Genomic DNA, 15253 nt, shown 5'->3' with positions numbered 1-15253 from the left:
AGCACTCACAGACACGAAAACAGCAGTGCGGTGAGGCTCTGAGGGGACACTCAAACAGCTTGGCAACTGGGGAAGGCACAGAAGCTAGGCTGAGGTGGGGAGGTGATCAGGGAGGCTTCCCTGGAGGAGGTGACACTGAAGCTGATTCTCTGAAGGACAATGGGAGTTTGGCCAGAAGAGAAGTGGGAAGGGCACTGTCTCTCTTGTCTGTATCTGATACGTGTCCTTGGCCCCATGGGACATTGTGGTTCCTGCTTGGGTCCTCAGGTGCCTCACAGAGCTGGAGATGTACCGGGTCCAGCAGATGTTCAGTGGCCACTGGCCCCAGCTTCCCCTTCCTGGGTGGGATGCTCAGGTGAAATGAAATGAATGAGAAAGCCTTGTCTCCCCCACCCCCTGTGTCACACTTCAGTCCCACTCCCACCTAGCCAGGCCATCTGTCGTGCGTTTGTTCACAGAGGGCACAAGCAGTGGCGTGCTGTAGGTGTTCTCTGGGGGCAGAAGCCCTGATTTGTGTGTGTGAATACTTCCACCATGGCTGATTGCAAGCTATCAACTTGACGTCACAGAACCCTGAGTAGGGCAGAGGTGTGTGCAATCAGGAACAAAGGCCTGAAGAACAGGCTCCAGTACACCCCTGGCATGAGATATGGAAGACCTATTCCTGCTTCTGGGTGTTCTGGTTCCATCAAGGAGAGAGACCTCAGGCTCACAGGAACTGGGTAGGCCTAGGGCTGCTGGGGAAGTTGGTGGTGTGACTCCAGCCATTGTGGGAATCTAGAAAGAATAACCTGAAACTTATTCATACTAAGGTGTGAATGACTGATCCAAGTCTGGCAAGGAAAGGTTTGGCTGCTTCTCATTTGTGTCCTGCCTTGTTACCCTCCTTCCTGCCCTAATGATCTCTCTCCTTGCAGACCCAGTGCCGTCCCTGACCTCCATCCAGGTGCTGGAGAATTCAATGCCCATCACCTCCCAGTACTGCACTTCAGAGGATGCCTGCAGGTGGGCTTGGTCCCTCCCTTCACCTCTAGGACAGGTGTACTTGGGTGACATGAGCCCAGGCAGTACGGGTGTTCAGATCTTGCTCCCCTCAGGGAGGAAGTTCCCGCAAAAGGAGGGGCAGCCCCTTTCTAGGGGGCTCCACTATAGGTGGGTGATGGGGGTGGGCTGAAGTTGAAGGGGGCATCACGGGCTGGCCTTGGGTTGAGGAGCCAGCTTTGCCCTTCCAGGCCTGGAAACTTCACCTACCACATCCCTGTCAGCAGCAGCACCCCACTGCACCTCAGACTGACCTTGCAAATGAAGTAAGTGCTGGCGTGGGGGATGGAGACGCAGTGGTCCCAGACGCCTCCCCCAGGGCGGCAGAAGAGGGATGCTAGCTTTACTGCCTGCTCTGTGCTTAACTGTGTGGCCTGCCTGACAATCTCCGGGCTTCAGTTCCTCGTATGTGAAAAGGCTGCTGCCTCCCTGGGGCTGTGAAGACCATGTGGGACAGTAGGTGGGAAAGGGTTTGCAGCCGTCTAGGACCTTGACTGTTATACATCATTTTCAGTCCCTTGTTTCAGCAGGGCAAGGGCAGGAGACTGGAGGGCTGGCTGGGAGGGGGCTGGGGTGGAGGAGCTCGGAGCCCAACTTCCCTGCTAACTGGGCCTTCCCCAGCTCCTCGTCCCCCGTGTCCGTGGTGCTGTGCAGCCTGATGTCGAAGGAGGAGCCATGTGAGGAGGGGGGCTTCCCAGAGACACTCCACACCCATCAGGACACCCAGGTAGGAAGCAGTTGGGAAGCTGGGGGCCGGATAGTCCCCAGAGCTCCCTCTCCCTGGGCCCCCAAATGGGCCAGGAGAGGGAGCCGGGAGTCAGAGTGAAGGCATCTCCACAATGGACACTTTGGGGCCTGGGCCTCCGCACCCTGGGGAGGGGCGTGTGTGTGCACCTTTCACTGCTGAGCATCTCCCCTCTCTGTCCCTGCCCTGACAAAGCCCTGGGGAAGAAAACAGTCCCACAAGGCCTAATCCGGGATGAGTGCATTGGTGGAGACAGGGAGGGCATCCTGGGAGCCAGTGGCAGGGGAAAACTAACCTTGTCTGGTCTCAGGGTCAAGACAGCTGCCCCAAACAGTCACGTTTAAGAGACCTGAAGGACAATTTGGCATCAGCTGGGGAAAGAAAAGGGGACAGCGTCCCGGGAGTAGGGGAGCAGCGCATGCTGAGACCTGGTGGCCAGGGAGAGCGTGGCACACTAGCAAAGCTGGAAACATGGCGAGGGCTGTGTGCCAGGGGAGACGGGAAGGAGGCTGGACCTCAAGCTCAGGCGGAGATGGGAGGAGCGGCGGGGTTCCATCTGTGACTTTGGAGGATCTCTTGGGTGCATGGAGAGGGCTGCCTCCTGGTCTGGGAACCAAATGGCTGGGACCCTGTCACTGGCCACGTGACCTGGAGTTGTGCCTCTCAGCACAAGTTAAGGCAATTTCTTCTGAACACTCGTGTGTTCACTCAACAAATATTCACTGGGGCCTCCTCTGACCCAGGCCCTGTGCTGGGCCCAGCTGAAGGGAGACAGAGGTAGGGGAGAAACAGGACTTGCTTTCCAAGAACACACTGTCTAGCCAGGGAGAAAAGATGTGCCAAAAGTAGCTTGAGTAGAGGACAGAGTGGGTGAGAGTCCTACAGAGGCCCAGGCACTGGTCTCCGCAGAGGTGAGAGCACAGGGAAGTGGAAGGAGGGCCTGGCCAGATGCACAGTACATGGAGCTTGGGCCTGAACCCACAGAAGGCGAAGCCAAGCCTCAAACTAGACACACAAGTGGCCTGCAGCCAGGCCTCATGCCACCCTGAGAGGGAGAGAGCAGGACAGACGTGGGTTTGCATCCCAGCTGTGCCACACATTGCTGTGTGATTTTAGGCAAATAACTTAGTAGTGTCCACATGTATAAGCCACCACCTCACTGGGTTGTAGTGAGGGTGGAGTTAATGAAATACTGTGATGCGCCTGAGGTAAGGCAGTAAGAGACAAATGGCTGCGGACCACTAGGTACCTGGCACAGAGCAGACAGAGGGTGGCTGCTGTTGCTCCCCGAAGCAGGCCGTATGTGCTCTGATCTCTTCGAATTTCTGCTTCTTCCCTTTGTAAAACTTGCTACAGAGCCCAGGGCTGTGATGGCCATGGTGAGAGGGATGCTGGTCTGGATGGGGTGGGGCGCTGTCCTGACCCCTTTCCTCTCCCCAGGGCATCTCCCACCAGTGGTCAGTAACCATCCTGTCCTTCCGCGAATTCACCTACCACTTCCGGGTGGCATTGCTGGTGAGCACGGGCACCCCATCTGCCCCCAATGGTACCGTGTGGGGCTCGGAGAGGGGGGTGTTGAAGGGCATAGAGTGGGGCTTGGGGCAGTGTCAGGCGATGTCAGCACGGGGAGTGCCTGCCACCCTGCACCCCCAGAGCCACCTCACCAGTTCCCACTGCCCTTCCACCCAGGGTCAGGCCAACTGCAGCACGGAGGCCCAGGCCCAGCCGGCCACAGACTACTACTTCCACTTCTACCGCCTGTGTGACTGAGCTGCCCTCTGAGAGGCAGCACCGCCCCAGGGCCCGGGGGTCCCCCGGCGCCTCTCCCACACTGGATGCAATGGTGTTACACTGGAGCCTGCCGCCTGCCCGCACTCAGCCGTCCACTGGCACTCCCTCTGAGAGACTGAGTCGGCTCGGCCCTCCCCGTGACTGGTGAAACTGGAAGTCCTCACACTGGAGCTGCTGTTCCTGCTGACGACCCCCGCCTTATACCACGGAGGGAGCTGGAGAGAGACCTGCTGGGCCCAGGCCAGGCCCAATTCACATCAGTGCAGATATGGCCATTGGAGGGCTGGCTTCAGGTGCCCTGGAGGCGGGGGAAGCCTGTGATTCTGTCCAGAGCCTACCCTCCGTGCCTCCCCTTTTGAGACTGGGAGCCACCCCTCTTTTGGAGAGGACCTGCCCACCTTTGAGATCAGCGGGGCTTGGCTCGAGCCCTCAGACTTGGCTGGACCCATGAGTCAGTGGAGGGCACATGGTCCTCACCCTCCAAACTGCTCCCTGGGGAGGGCCAGGTAGTGGACTTCTTAGGGTTTGACTGTTACTGGACTTGGACTTCTAAGCTTTAAACGTGGCCCAGGAGGTCTCGGTCTCTTCCTGCTGGGAGAGCTTGGCTCAAGAGCTACCCGGGCCGCTGAAGCCAGCCCTGGATGGGCTGGTGACTAACCATGTGCCTTGTGTACACTTAGGTGCCTGGCTGAACCAGGGGGGCCAGTGGGCCAGGTAAGCCTTGGACTTTTGAACCTGGAGGATCCCGAAGGGAAGTTCCTTGTGAGCCCCCAGATGGTATTGTGGCCCTATGGCCACGGTTCCTAGGAGCTTCCAGAGCTCACAGTGGTGTTGGTGACCCATCTTTTTCTCTGAGCAGAGGAGCAGGAATCCCTGCAAGGCAGCAGGCCGGTCTTAGCTGGTGGGTGGATACAAATTGCTTTTGCTGTTATTAATGAAGTAATTACTAAAATGCACTTAAACCAGGGCAGGAGTGAAAGGATGGAGATGGAAAGCCAGAGTGGGCCAGAACCCTGGGGGGACACTTGCAGAGGCAGGGCCTGGCTCTGATCTGTCCCCAGGAGCCTCGAGACACCCATCCCATTCCCAGCCACCGAGACTGGCCTCTCCACTCTTGTCTGTGGGTGGCCTCATCTCCCCAGATCAGGGGCTTCTGTGATGGGCTTGGACAGCCACACTGGGGTCCCATGCTCAGCAGCAGGCCCCAATTCTGCCCACTCCTCCAAGAGCAGAATGGTGGGCTTTTGTGATGGCAGAAGTCTTATCTCAAGTGCCAACATTAACCTTTCTTAGTGGATATCTGGAGCATTCAGAGGCCACATCCAGGCTCATGGAAGGAGAGTGGAAATCATTCAGCCATGTCTGCCATAGGTTCACAAGGGGAGAAGGGAATTGCCATCCTTGCCCTGTGACATTCGGCCACCTCTTTGGGAACCAGGCCTTGCTCCTCCTACCTCTCATTCTCAGCTTTGAATGGGAGGCCTTTCTGTGGGAAAGCTGAACCTTGAAGAAGCCTGGGCCCCCTTCTGCCATGGATGTCAAAGCACTTGTCCTCAGGGCGGGGAAACTGCAGGAGCTGGGGGAGAGCAAGGCTGCCTGGCCTCCCAGGCCCCTCCCCAGCGTGGCTCTACGCCCTCATTCTGACATAGGAATCATATGGCTCCCATACCACGCAGCGGGCTGAGCCTTACTTAGGACTACTCTGTTCTCCTTCCTTCCATTGGGGGAAGCCTCCCTAAATGCCTTAAAGATGCCAAGCCCTGCCCCTTCTAATAGGATTCTGGGGCTTCCTCAGTGGGGGTGCATATTCTTGGACTGCAGCCCCTCTGTGTTTAACTGGAAAGTGACCCTCCACTGTCTCCTGGAGCCATATGGACACAGCATCGCCCCAATCTGGTTAGCAGCTGGCTGTTACCGTGCCTGGGGAGGGGGTCCTCAGTGCAGAGGTTGGGGCCAAGCTAGGTCTCCAAGCTGCTCAAGGTGGGGTCAACCTTGGACCAAAGTTGCCTTAAAGCCCAGTAAGGAAAAAGGGCTTTGGGGAAGGCCAGCAGGCCACCTGCTGGAGACTGAAAGCTGCCTGGCAGGTGCTGGTGAGTGGGTATCTTGGCTCCATCCTGGGGTCCAGCAGCCTATCCCTCCCTTCCTCTCTCCCCTTCGGCATTTATTCCTGTAGCCACTGGGCTAATCTCCCCTCAAGCTTCAAGCTGTACATAGGGCCTCTCAATGCATAAGTGCCCCTGCCCACATTATATCCCCCAGAAAGCCTGCGTGTGCATAGAGCGCTCCCTCCCTCCCATTTAACTCCCTGTTCCTGCCCCTGAGCTTTGACTCATATTTATCATGCACCAACTCTGACTCTGGAGTGGGCAGAGGCAAGCAGCCCCAGGCCTGCTTGCTTCCTGTCCCCTGAACTGTTCTTTTCTGAAGTAAATATACGTATATAAATAAATGTATAAATACTGCTTTGTATCTAAGCTTGCCTCCCTGTCTTTTCTTGAGATTCTTCTGATGCGAGACAAGGCTGCCTACGAGGCTAGGACCAACGGGGGCCCCTGAGCCCGAGGGATGCTTTGTACTCCATTATCTTTCTTAGCTTTGTGCCTAGCTTGGGAACAGGATACAGCAGCCCCTTCCCCTAGCCACACCCCACAGACCTACCGCTGCCCTGCCTGGGTTAAAAGTAGCCACCTTTGGGAAAAGCTGAGCCTTTTATTTAGAGGAGGGGACCAGCCCAGGGCAGACTTGACTGGTGCAGGTTTCTAGAGAAGTTTGCCCTAGAAGCAACAGAATCGGGTAGGCCCAGCCCCTTCCTATCCACAGGTGAGCCTTCAATTCCAAGGACAAGACACCCCCCCGCCATTCCTCCCTCACCCCTTGCAGGTGGAGGGCAGGGCTTCCCAGCAGCAGGAACCATCTGAAAGGCAGAAGAGAAACGGGAAGGGGTGGGAAGGGGTGGGACTGGGAAAGTTGGGAGGTCCCAGCCCCAGCACCACTCCCACCCCGCAGAACGGGCACCAGACAGGGCTGTCACACATCTTTATTGTGAGCAGCAGGTGGGATACTTCCAGCAAGAGTAAAAAAAAAAAAAAAATTAATTTACAAAAGCAAGAATTCAGTGACGCCAAGTTGGAACCTGAAAGAGAAGGGTATGAAAATGAGACCAGTGACCCATTTCTCCATCAACTTTTCTTACTGAGACCCTATGCTCCCAGGGCAAGGGCTGACAGGTAGTCCCTGGAAGCAGAGCCACCAGAGCTGATTGATTCTCAGTGACCAATTCGGTGGCTTATCTGTGACAAAGTTTTGTTTTGTTTTTCAGTTACTTAGTCAAGATTTATTTCAAGGACTGAAAACACTGAAACAAACTCAAATGGTTCTCCTTATGGCCACCCCCGGATCCTGGTCCTGTGTTGGACCACTCTCCAGCAGTTCTCCAAGTCACTGGCGTGTGACTTGAAAGAACGCAGGTGTGTAACCACGCAATGCCTGTGCCCACAGCCCCGCATAGAACATCCCAAAGCCACAGACTGAGGCCTCGGGCAGCGTGGAGAACTCCAAACTGACAAAGTCCGTCCCACTTGGCTTAAATCCCCATTAGGGACAGGGAAAGAGGCATATGTGTCTAATATCCCTATCCATTCTGCTGAGTCTGTCTCCATTAACCAAGGGGTCACGCAGGCCTGAGGTCCCTGTTGATGTGAGTGTGGGGAGGCTTCTCTGGTGTCCCCATCGCCACCACACTTACCCTTGGGAGCTCATACGTAGATGCCAACCCAGAGCAGCAGAAAGAGGACTCCAAAGCCCATGAAGAGTGAAGCCACCAATGAGATGAGGAGCTCTTTGTAGATGTCCCGAGTGTACTTAGTGGAGGTGACCTCATATCTGGCAGGGCAATTAAGGAGAAGCCGAGACGGACTGTACAGGTCAGGGAACCTGGGCAGGGCATCACTGGGAGAAAAATATGGGCTAAAGGCTTTCTGAGAAGCTTGTCTGCCTCGGTGTAGCCAGGAAAAGGGGCCCAAGAGATGGCCTAGACTCTGGTTCTCCTACCACCCTTCCACCACCCATGAAGAAAATGAAGCCCAGCAGGGTTAGGTCACTTTCCCTGGGCCAGCTGTTGAGTGGCAGAGCTGGGACTTGCCCTCAGATCTGCTGACACCTGAGCACACCATTCCTTATACCATTTTTCCAACTTCAGGTCCCCCATCCCTAGCCTTCAGTCCAGGCCCTCTGCTTACTGTCCTGGAAATCTGAAGGGCAAACTGAGCTCACTTGAACTTGGAAAATAAGGCCACAACCTGACTTCGGACATCAACAGCCTTCCCTCAGTCTCCTTACCTTCCCCCATCCCCACACCAGAACAAAACTGGCAGGGTACATATACCTGCCCTGGTTTCTCCTTCAGTTTCCCACATCACTAATTTTGGCTCACGGGATGCTCAGTAAAAGGATACACGAAGAACCAGGCAGTGAAAAACATGCCAATGGCCAACAGCACCACGGTCAGATGGGGAAAGACAGCCGGGTTCACTGGGCTGGTGTATCTGCTCATGGCCTCAAGCTCCTATGAGAAGGCATGAGGTCAGAGCTGTCAAAGAACCCCAAGACTTCAACCTGGAGGGACTATGGGATTATCAAGGAGTCTTGTGCTGCTGTGACTGCTAGAAGCTTATTTTGGCCTGGAAAATGTGGAAATCCTTCAGACCCACCATCAAATGATTCAGTTTGGGAATGACAACAATTACAATTATATCTTAAACTAAGGTGGCACTTTGTCTTTTCAATATGAGACAAGGAGGCTGAGACACAGAAGGTGACTGAGAGCTACAGACCAACGGTTCTTAACATTTTCTAAGGCCTCTGACCACCATGAAAAAAATGTGATGAAAGGTATGGACTCTCTGCCACGGAAAAACCACGTACAAAAAAAGTTCGCTTTATAATTTTAGGAGCTTTATGGACTCATGTCTGTAGACACCAAGCTAAGAATCCCTGCTGAAAGACAGAATCTGGACTGATACCCAGATCTCAACGTCTAATTCTGTATTCTTCTCACTACACTATTAAGGCATCTCAGAAACTACAGGAAAAAGACATAAGTTAAAATTCTGGCTCTATAGAATAATATGTGTCTCAGTTAAGTGATTACAATAATATCTCATTCACAAAGTTGATGTATGATGTAAGAAAGATGACTAACATCATGGCATCTAACTCAATGCCTGGCATAGAGCAGTTGCTCAATAGGTGTTTGTTTCCTTCCCAAGGTTATACGGAAAATTATGAGATAATGCTTGTGAAAGAGGGCTGTTAACGTAAAGTTCTGTACAAATGTTAACTTCCATTGTCACCCACCAGCCAACGCTTCTATAATCCAGAACATAACAACTCTAGAGAAGTAAACTGACCCCATTGTTCTGAGAGACACTGGAATTCAATTCAGTAAACATTTATGCCCCCCTGAAAATGATAAAAACAATCGCTGCCATTGATTGAGCAGGCCCCGTGTTTGGCACTGGGACTACAAAGATGAATAAACCATCATTTCAGGGCTAGAGGCACGTCAGCTGGTGGTCACTAGGAGGCGTGGCAGATAACAAAGAAGTCTATGGCCCGTGGCAAGAGGTCTGTACATAGGTTGTGGGAGCTCCCAGGAGAGTGGACAAGTGCCCGAGACAGCTGGAAGTGCTTCACCAAGAAGGTGACGTTTACCCAGGGCCTTGTAGGATGAGTACGAGTTCGGCAGGGGGGAGAAACTTTCCAGACAGAGACAACAGCTTGATCAAAGGTAACAGATTAAAAACTCGAAGGTATTAAAAGTGCACCCCACGCCCCTCGTCCGTATCAATAGAGAACAGAAGCCGAGTAAATCAAAACTTCAGCCTAAGAATTTCACGGCAAGGCGCTTCTCTTCCCCGCCCCTCAGCCCAAGCCAGAGGATCCAAGAGCCTCCTGTCCTCCGGACCGCGGGCGTCTGAGGCCTCTACGAGAGAAATCGGGTGTGGGACAGGCACCTAGGGGTCCCTGGAGCCCTATCCGGAACTCCCCTCAGCCCTCTCACCATTTTGCCGGGCACAAGGTAATCCGCCGCTCAGCCACCGGAACAACACGTCGGCAGGAGCAGGCGCTCTGTTCAGCCGGAAGAGGAAGTGCAGCCGCGCAAGTATAATTGTGGGGCTTGTAGTCCTCTGGTTGCCGGTGTGGAGGGATCTGGGGCCTGCGGGCCCCTTGGGTAGAGTAGGGGCAAGCGATGGAGAAGAGTACGGTCGGGTCGCTGAGCGAGTCAGTTAACCCTGGCGGGACTGTTTGCCGTGAGAGAAACTGGCCGAGGGGGCCGGGTCCTGTACTACACTTCCCAGGAGGCTGTGCGCCGCGGCAGGTCACGTGGCGCGAGCGCGGGCTTTGGAAGGCGGCGGTGCGAGAGCCTACCGGCTGCTAGTGGTGAGCGAACAGCGGGACTGAGGAGGAGTCGGCGTGAGGTCTGTCCTGGGTCTCGCGGGGGCACGCGTTAGCTGACGAGGCCTAGCACTCCAGAGGCCAGGTGAGACCCGCGGGAAGCGTCTCCGATAGCTGCGGGCCCGCTTTGCGCGGGGGACTGGGGAAGACGGGCGGCTGCCGCGCGCAGGGTGGAGCGAGCGCGGGATTCGCTGGCTGGCGGTCCCGCCACTTTTCGCTGCGAGCTGGGGGCCAGTCGCTTAATGTCCGAGCCCGTTTCTTCATGTATAGAAGGAGGATAACTCCCACCTCACGGGGTCGTTGTGTATTGTGACTGAGATCCTGGAGGAGAGACATTATGTGAACTGCACTTGTTCAAATCTCTTTCCTGTCTGCCTTTGTCGGACAGTGGGAGGATATCCGGCTAACAAGGCATTGTCCCCGCGGTACACGTTCTAGCAAAGCAGCCAGCTTGAGGCACAAACCAAAAAAACGAGTGAGTTCTGGAGAGGGAACTTTTACAGAGCACCTAGTATATGTCGGGGGTTTTCAAAGTCTGTTATCTCAGTTAACCCTGGCAGTAACTCTGCAAGGCAGGCACGGTTATCATCCTGTTTGGTAGATGAGAAGACCAATCCCATATGACTCAGTACTGTCACCCACGAAGTGACTTAGTGATCTTACCCAGGTGGTAAATGCTGATGCCTAGGTTCAAGGCTGCTGTCGTTCACGGGGGAACTACAATGAGATGGACCTTGAAGAAAGGGCTGCAGGATGGTGGGAGGAGGGGCACGGCTGAGCAAAAGTGAGAAAGGGCAGGCCTTATGCCAGCCTTTCTCTTGGGTTCCCAGACTGTAAGTTGGGAACCAGAGCATGAAAGGTCTTGATGCCATGTTGAGGACTTAACTGGGAAGAGGAATGTACCAGGGTCCCTTACACTTTAGAAAGAGTCCTGTTGTGGAGGAGGGTGTAGCTCAGTGGTAGAGCGTGTGCTTAGTATGCACAAGGTCCTGGGTTCAATCCCCAGTCCCTCCATTAAATAAAATAATAAATAAATAAACGTAATTACCTCCCCCATCAAAAAATAATAATAAATAGAAAGAGCCCTGTGAAGGAAGAGTGGGAACGATTAGAAGGCCTAATGTAATATTTCTTAGAGTGTTGGACACATCCCGCCAGTGGGTACATGATGACTTTAAGTGGCACCCCCAAAAGTCTTTTTTAATAGTTTTTCATGTAACACATGTTAAAATGTAACTGATACAATATAGGTATTATTGCTTAGGAGGAGTTCTCTTTTTCAACTTAGTTTTTAGAAAATGGTGTCCGTATAAAGAAAATATTAAATGAATGAAAGTACAAGTTTTAGTTGGAAGTGGCAAAAAATTGTGAGAGTGGTTTGGGCCTGACTGAAGTTTGGGAAATACTGCCTTAGGAAATACTTGGTTAAGGGGCCTGAACCACAGAAATGCAGTACTGGGCTGAGTGAGTACAGCATGCCAGGTCCCTAGATCAGGACTTGGGGTGAGGTAGGAACTATGGAGTTCACATTTCGGACTTAGTGGTGGAAAGAAAATGCAAAGGGAAAGAGTTAAAACAAAAACAACATCATGATAGAAGTAGAAACTCTTAAGTGCTAAGAGGATGTTGAAGAGAGGTGAGAGCAGTGTTGAGAAAGCCACATTACTCCCATTCAGACGTTATTTTTGCCAGTCCTTCAAAGCTGCTGTATCCTCCAGAGAAACAGAATGAAATAGGATATAGAATATGAACATAGTAAAAGAGACTTACTTTAAGGAATTGGTTCAGGTGATTGTAGGGGTTGGAAAAATCATACGACGGTGGGCAGGCTGGAAATTCAGGTAGGAGTTGATGCTGCAGTCTTGAGGCATGATTTCTGCAGTGAAACTTGTTTTTGCTCGTAAGGCCTTTCACCTGATTTGATGCGGCCCACCCACGTTATAGAGCGCACTTTCCTTTACTTAATGAAAACTAAGACAGATGTTAACCACATCTATGAAATATCTTCACAGCAACACCTGGCTTAGCGTTTGATTAAATAACTGGATTCTATGGCCTTGACGAGTTAACACACAAAACTAACCATCAGAGCTGCTAAGAGGAGTTGAGCTGAAGGAATACTTTGGGGATGTTCAATGAATGGTAAAAAGCTACGGAGGAGGAACGAATGCATTGTTCATGAATTAGCAAGAAGACAGATACTCATAAGTTTATTTTACTACTTTACACATTCAGCCATGTATTTTGGTTGTTCTATATCTGTCTCTCCTGACCTTTGTCTAACTGGGATTTGCCTGTCCTTCAGGGCCCAGTTCTGCCATTGTGATCCCTGGACTCCTCAAGCTGGCCAGGCCCTCTGGACTTGCTGATCCTAGATCTGCTGTAGCCCTTTCTTCACACTTGCCGTGTTGCTGCTGTAGCCACAGAACTTTTCAGTCCCTCAAGGACTTCAGCATTTTATCCCACTTAGCACCCGGTTCAGTTTCTGATACTCAGGAAGCCTTAGTATTAACTGAGCGGACTTCCTTACTAGACTGTAAGTTTCTTGACGATGATAACTTGGTCTTGTTCTTCTTTAGTGCTGACTTGGTATCCTTTTGTTGTGCTAAATTTGTTTAGCGGAAGGCAAGTGAAGTTGGTGAGATAGCACCCATTGTAACCTTTGCTTCTTTTTCATCCTTTAAGTTCCTCCTTGTCTTACTTAACTTTCTTTTTCAGCCATCCCTTTTCTGTGTTGCTATGGGGATTCAAGGACTGGCCAAACTGATTGCTGATGTGGCCCCTGGTGCCATCCGGGAGAATGACATCAAGAGCTACTTTGGCCGCAAGGTGGCCATTGATGCCTCCATGAGCATTTATCAGTTCCTGATTGCTGTTCGCCAGGGTGGGGATGTGTTGCAGAATGAGGAGGGTGAGACCACCAGTCACCTGATGGGCATGTTCTACCGCACCATCCGCATGATGGAGAATGGCATCAAGCCTGTGTATGTCTTTGATGGCAAGCCGCCGCAGCTCAAGTCAGGTGAGCTGGCCAAACGCAGCGAGCGGCGGGCTGAGGCAGAGAAGCAGCTGCAGCAGGCCCAGGCTGCCGGCGCCGAGGAGGAGGTGGAGAAGTTTACCAAGCGGCTGGTGAAGGTCACCAAGCAACACAATGATGAGTGCAAGCATCTCCTGAGCCTCATGGGCATCCCGTACCTCGACGCACCCAGTGAGGCAGAAGCTAGCTGTGCGGCCCTGGTGAAGGCTGGCAAAGTCTACGCCGCAGCCACAGAGGACATGGATTGCCTGACCTTTGGCAGCCCTGTGCTCATGCGGCACCTGACTGCTAGCGAGGCCAAGAAGCTGCCCATCCAGGAATTCCACCTTAGCCGAATTCTGCAGGAGCTGGGCCTGAACCAGGAGCAGTTTGTGGATCTGTGCATCCTGCTGGGCAGTGACTACTGTGAGAGCATTCGGGGCATTGGGCCCAAGCGGGCGGTGGACCTCATCCAGAAGCACAAGAGCATTGAGGAGATCGTGCGTCGGCTCGACCCCAACAAGTACCCTGTGCCAGAGAATTGGCTCCACAAAGAGGCCCAGCAGCTCTTCCTTGAGCCTGAGGTGCTGGACCCAGAGTCTGTGGAGCTGAAGTGGAGCGAGCCAAATGAAGAAGAGCTTGTCAAGTTCATGTGTGGTGAAAAGCAGTTCTCTGAGGACAGAATCCGCAGTGGAGTCAGGCGGCTGAGCAAGAGCCGCCAGGGCAGCACCCAGGGCCGCCTGGATGATTTCTTCAAGGTGACCGGCTCTCTCTCTTCAGCTAAGCGCAAGGGGCCAGAACCCAAAGGATCCTCTAAGAAGAAGGCAAAGACTGGGGCAGCAGGGAAGTTCAAAAGGGGGAAATAAACAGGTTTCCCTTCATTATACCTCCTTGACCCCAGGATATCTGCCTTGCTGTACCCGCAAGAACTCGCTCTAGAGGAACCTCCGTGCGGTTGGGGGGTGCAGATTGCTTCCCAGGCACCACCCTTCTCAGTAGTGCTTTTCCCTTTGTTATTTGACCTCATGGCAGGAAGGCCAAAGGTACTTTGTTTTTTCTTTTCTTTTTTTGTTTTTGTTTTTTTGTTTTTAGCTCAGGAAAGTATGTCAGGCTCAAACCGCCTCTCAGGCAATTTAATGGACACTGAATCCATTGTTACATGAAAGCCTTAGCAGCAAGTTTTGAAGAAGGGAAAAGGAGATAAAAGGTGGAGACAAAAGACTGGAAATGATTTCCTGCCTGGCCGGCTGGTGGGCAGTAACCATGGAACCAGACTGGCTTCTCTGGCTCAGCCTTGACTGAGGGACAGCTGTCAGGAAGACTCAGCCTTAAACAGATGGGAAGAGCTACAGAGAATTCAGACAGGCAGACAGTTTGAGTCCCTGGAGATGGCAACAAGGGTTTGATTACCAGCTGTGTTTCCTGGGGTGGACAGAAACTTGAACTTGCTACATAACTCCAGTCTTTATAGTGGTTATTCAGAGGCATGAGGTGGTGGCATTCCTCTCAATGGCCTCTCTGGTAATTAAGTTGAAACATTGGCATAAGATGCTGTTTTCACGTGCAGTTTTTGTTTTAAAGGTATGAGGAGAAAAGAGTCAATAAAATTATAGAAGTAACCAGAATGTCATGTTCTTTGAGAACGTTTGAAGATCTCTTAAGTGCTCCAGGCTTCAGACAGTATAAAATGTTCTCCTTTTCACTCAAAGATAACATGCTGGAATTGCACTGTAATAACAAGTGGTCTGAGTGGCCACAAGATGGCGCCATGCTCAACAGACAGGCCAAAGCAGCTTTGGCGGTACTTCAGCCATTTAGAGGATGCTCCTAGTTTATCTTGCTGGCAAAGGAGTTTTGATAAATTGAATGGCTTTCTAGTTTTTCCATCTACTGTATGAGATAAAGAGCTCTTTTGAGAAATCCTCACAACTTCGATCAACTACTTCATAGCATCTAGTTTATAAATTATGAAAGCTGCCATTCAAAAATCACTTTCTTGTTCTTTTTGTGACATCAACTTCAGGTTGCTATTTCTCATAGAGATGGTTTTTTTTTTTTTTTTTGGTACATTGAAAGTTTTATAATCCTGATGAAACTTGGTAGGGGCTGTTTGAGTTTGTAATTTTTTTTTAGCATTCCTGTCACTTAACTGCCATTTAAAGTTAACCAGGACACTTAAGCGGTCTGAAATTTGACAGCGTTTT

At 52.2% G+C, this 15253-nt stretch overlaps 3 protein-coding genes and 1 non-coding gene across 10 annotated transcripts in view; 3 read left to right on the top strand and 1 right to left on the bottom strand.

Annotated features, from left to right (window-relative positions):
• Nucleotides 1-6051, top strand: part of MYRF (myelin regulatory factor) — a 34056-nt gene extending 28005 nt beyond the window's left edge. For all 7 annotated transcript variants that reach the window (XM_031459471.2, XM_031459469.2, XM_031459468.2 and 4 more), the window contains 5 exons: nucleotides 918-1005; nucleotides 1233-1307; nucleotides 1663-1768; nucleotides 3227-3301; nucleotides 3476-6051. In XM_031459471.2, the coding sequence (XP_031315331.2) occupies nucleotides 918-1005; nucleotides 1233-1307; nucleotides 1663-1768; nucleotides 3227-3301; nucleotides 3476-3556 (425 nt within the window). In that variant the 3' untranslated portion in view covers nucleotides 3557-6051. The remainder of the gene's footprint in view (nucleotides 1-917; nucleotides 1006-1232; nucleotides 1308-1662; nucleotides 1769-3226; nucleotides 3302-3475) is intronic.
• Nucleotides 6052-6596: 545 nt separating this feature from the next.
• TMEM258 (transmembrane protein 258) lies at nucleotides 6597-9755 on the bottom strand. The gene is made up of 4 exons (XM_010986964.3): nucleotides 9639-9755; nucleotides 8032-8141; nucleotides 7323-7459; nucleotides 6597-6710 (listed from the first exon to the last, which is right to left on the bottom strand). Exons 1-3 carry the CDS (start codon nucleotides 9639-9641, stop codon nucleotides 7333-7335), a joined length of 240 nt encoding a protein of 79 aa, XP_010985266.1. The 5' UTR covers nucleotides 9642-9755; the 3' UTR covers nucleotides 6597-6710; nucleotides 7323-7332.
• A 98-nt stretch (nucleotides 9756-9853) lies between these two features.
• FEN1 (flap structure-specific endonuclease 1) lies at nucleotides 9854-14674 on the top strand. Its single transcript, XM_010986963.3, has 2 exons — nucleotides 9854-10118; nucleotides 12752-14674. The coding sequence occupies exon 2, from the start codon at nucleotides 12773-12775 to the stop codon at nucleotides 13913-13915; it is 1143 nt and encodes a 380-aa protein (XP_010985265.1). The 5' UTR covers nucleotides 9854-10118; nucleotides 12752-12772; the 3' UTR covers nucleotides 13916-14674.
• TRNAT-AGU (transfer RNA threonine (anticodon AGU)) lies at nucleotides 10975-11047 on the top strand. The gene has a single exon. It is a non-coding gene; the product is annotated as a tRNA-Thr (tRNA).
• Nucleotides 14675-15253: the final 579 nt, after the last annotated feature.

Source organism: Camelus dromedarius, chromosome 12, assembly GCF_036321535.1.
Source record: "Camelus dromedarius isolate mCamDro1 chromosome 12, mCamDro1.pat, whole genome shotgun sequence".
Lineage (NCBI taxonomy): Eukaryota > Metazoa > Chordata > Mammalia > Artiodactyla > Camelidae > Camelus > Camelus dromedarius.
The sequence above is the reverse complement of the archived record's forward strand: the minus strand, read 5'-3'. Positions and strand labels throughout refer to the sequence as shown.

Bases quoted from the DNA above. Each gene is read 5' to 3' on its own strand.
- FEN1 (XM_010986963.3), top strand. From the start codon at position 12,773: ATGGGGATTCAAGGACTGGCCAAACTGATTGCTGATGTGGCCCCTGGT.
- TMEM258 (XM_010986964.3), bottom strand. The intron at 7,460-8,031 runs GTATCCTTTTAC...TTGCCCTGCCAG, and splicing joins TTCACTGCCTGGTTCTTCGT to ATATGAGGTCACCTCCACTA.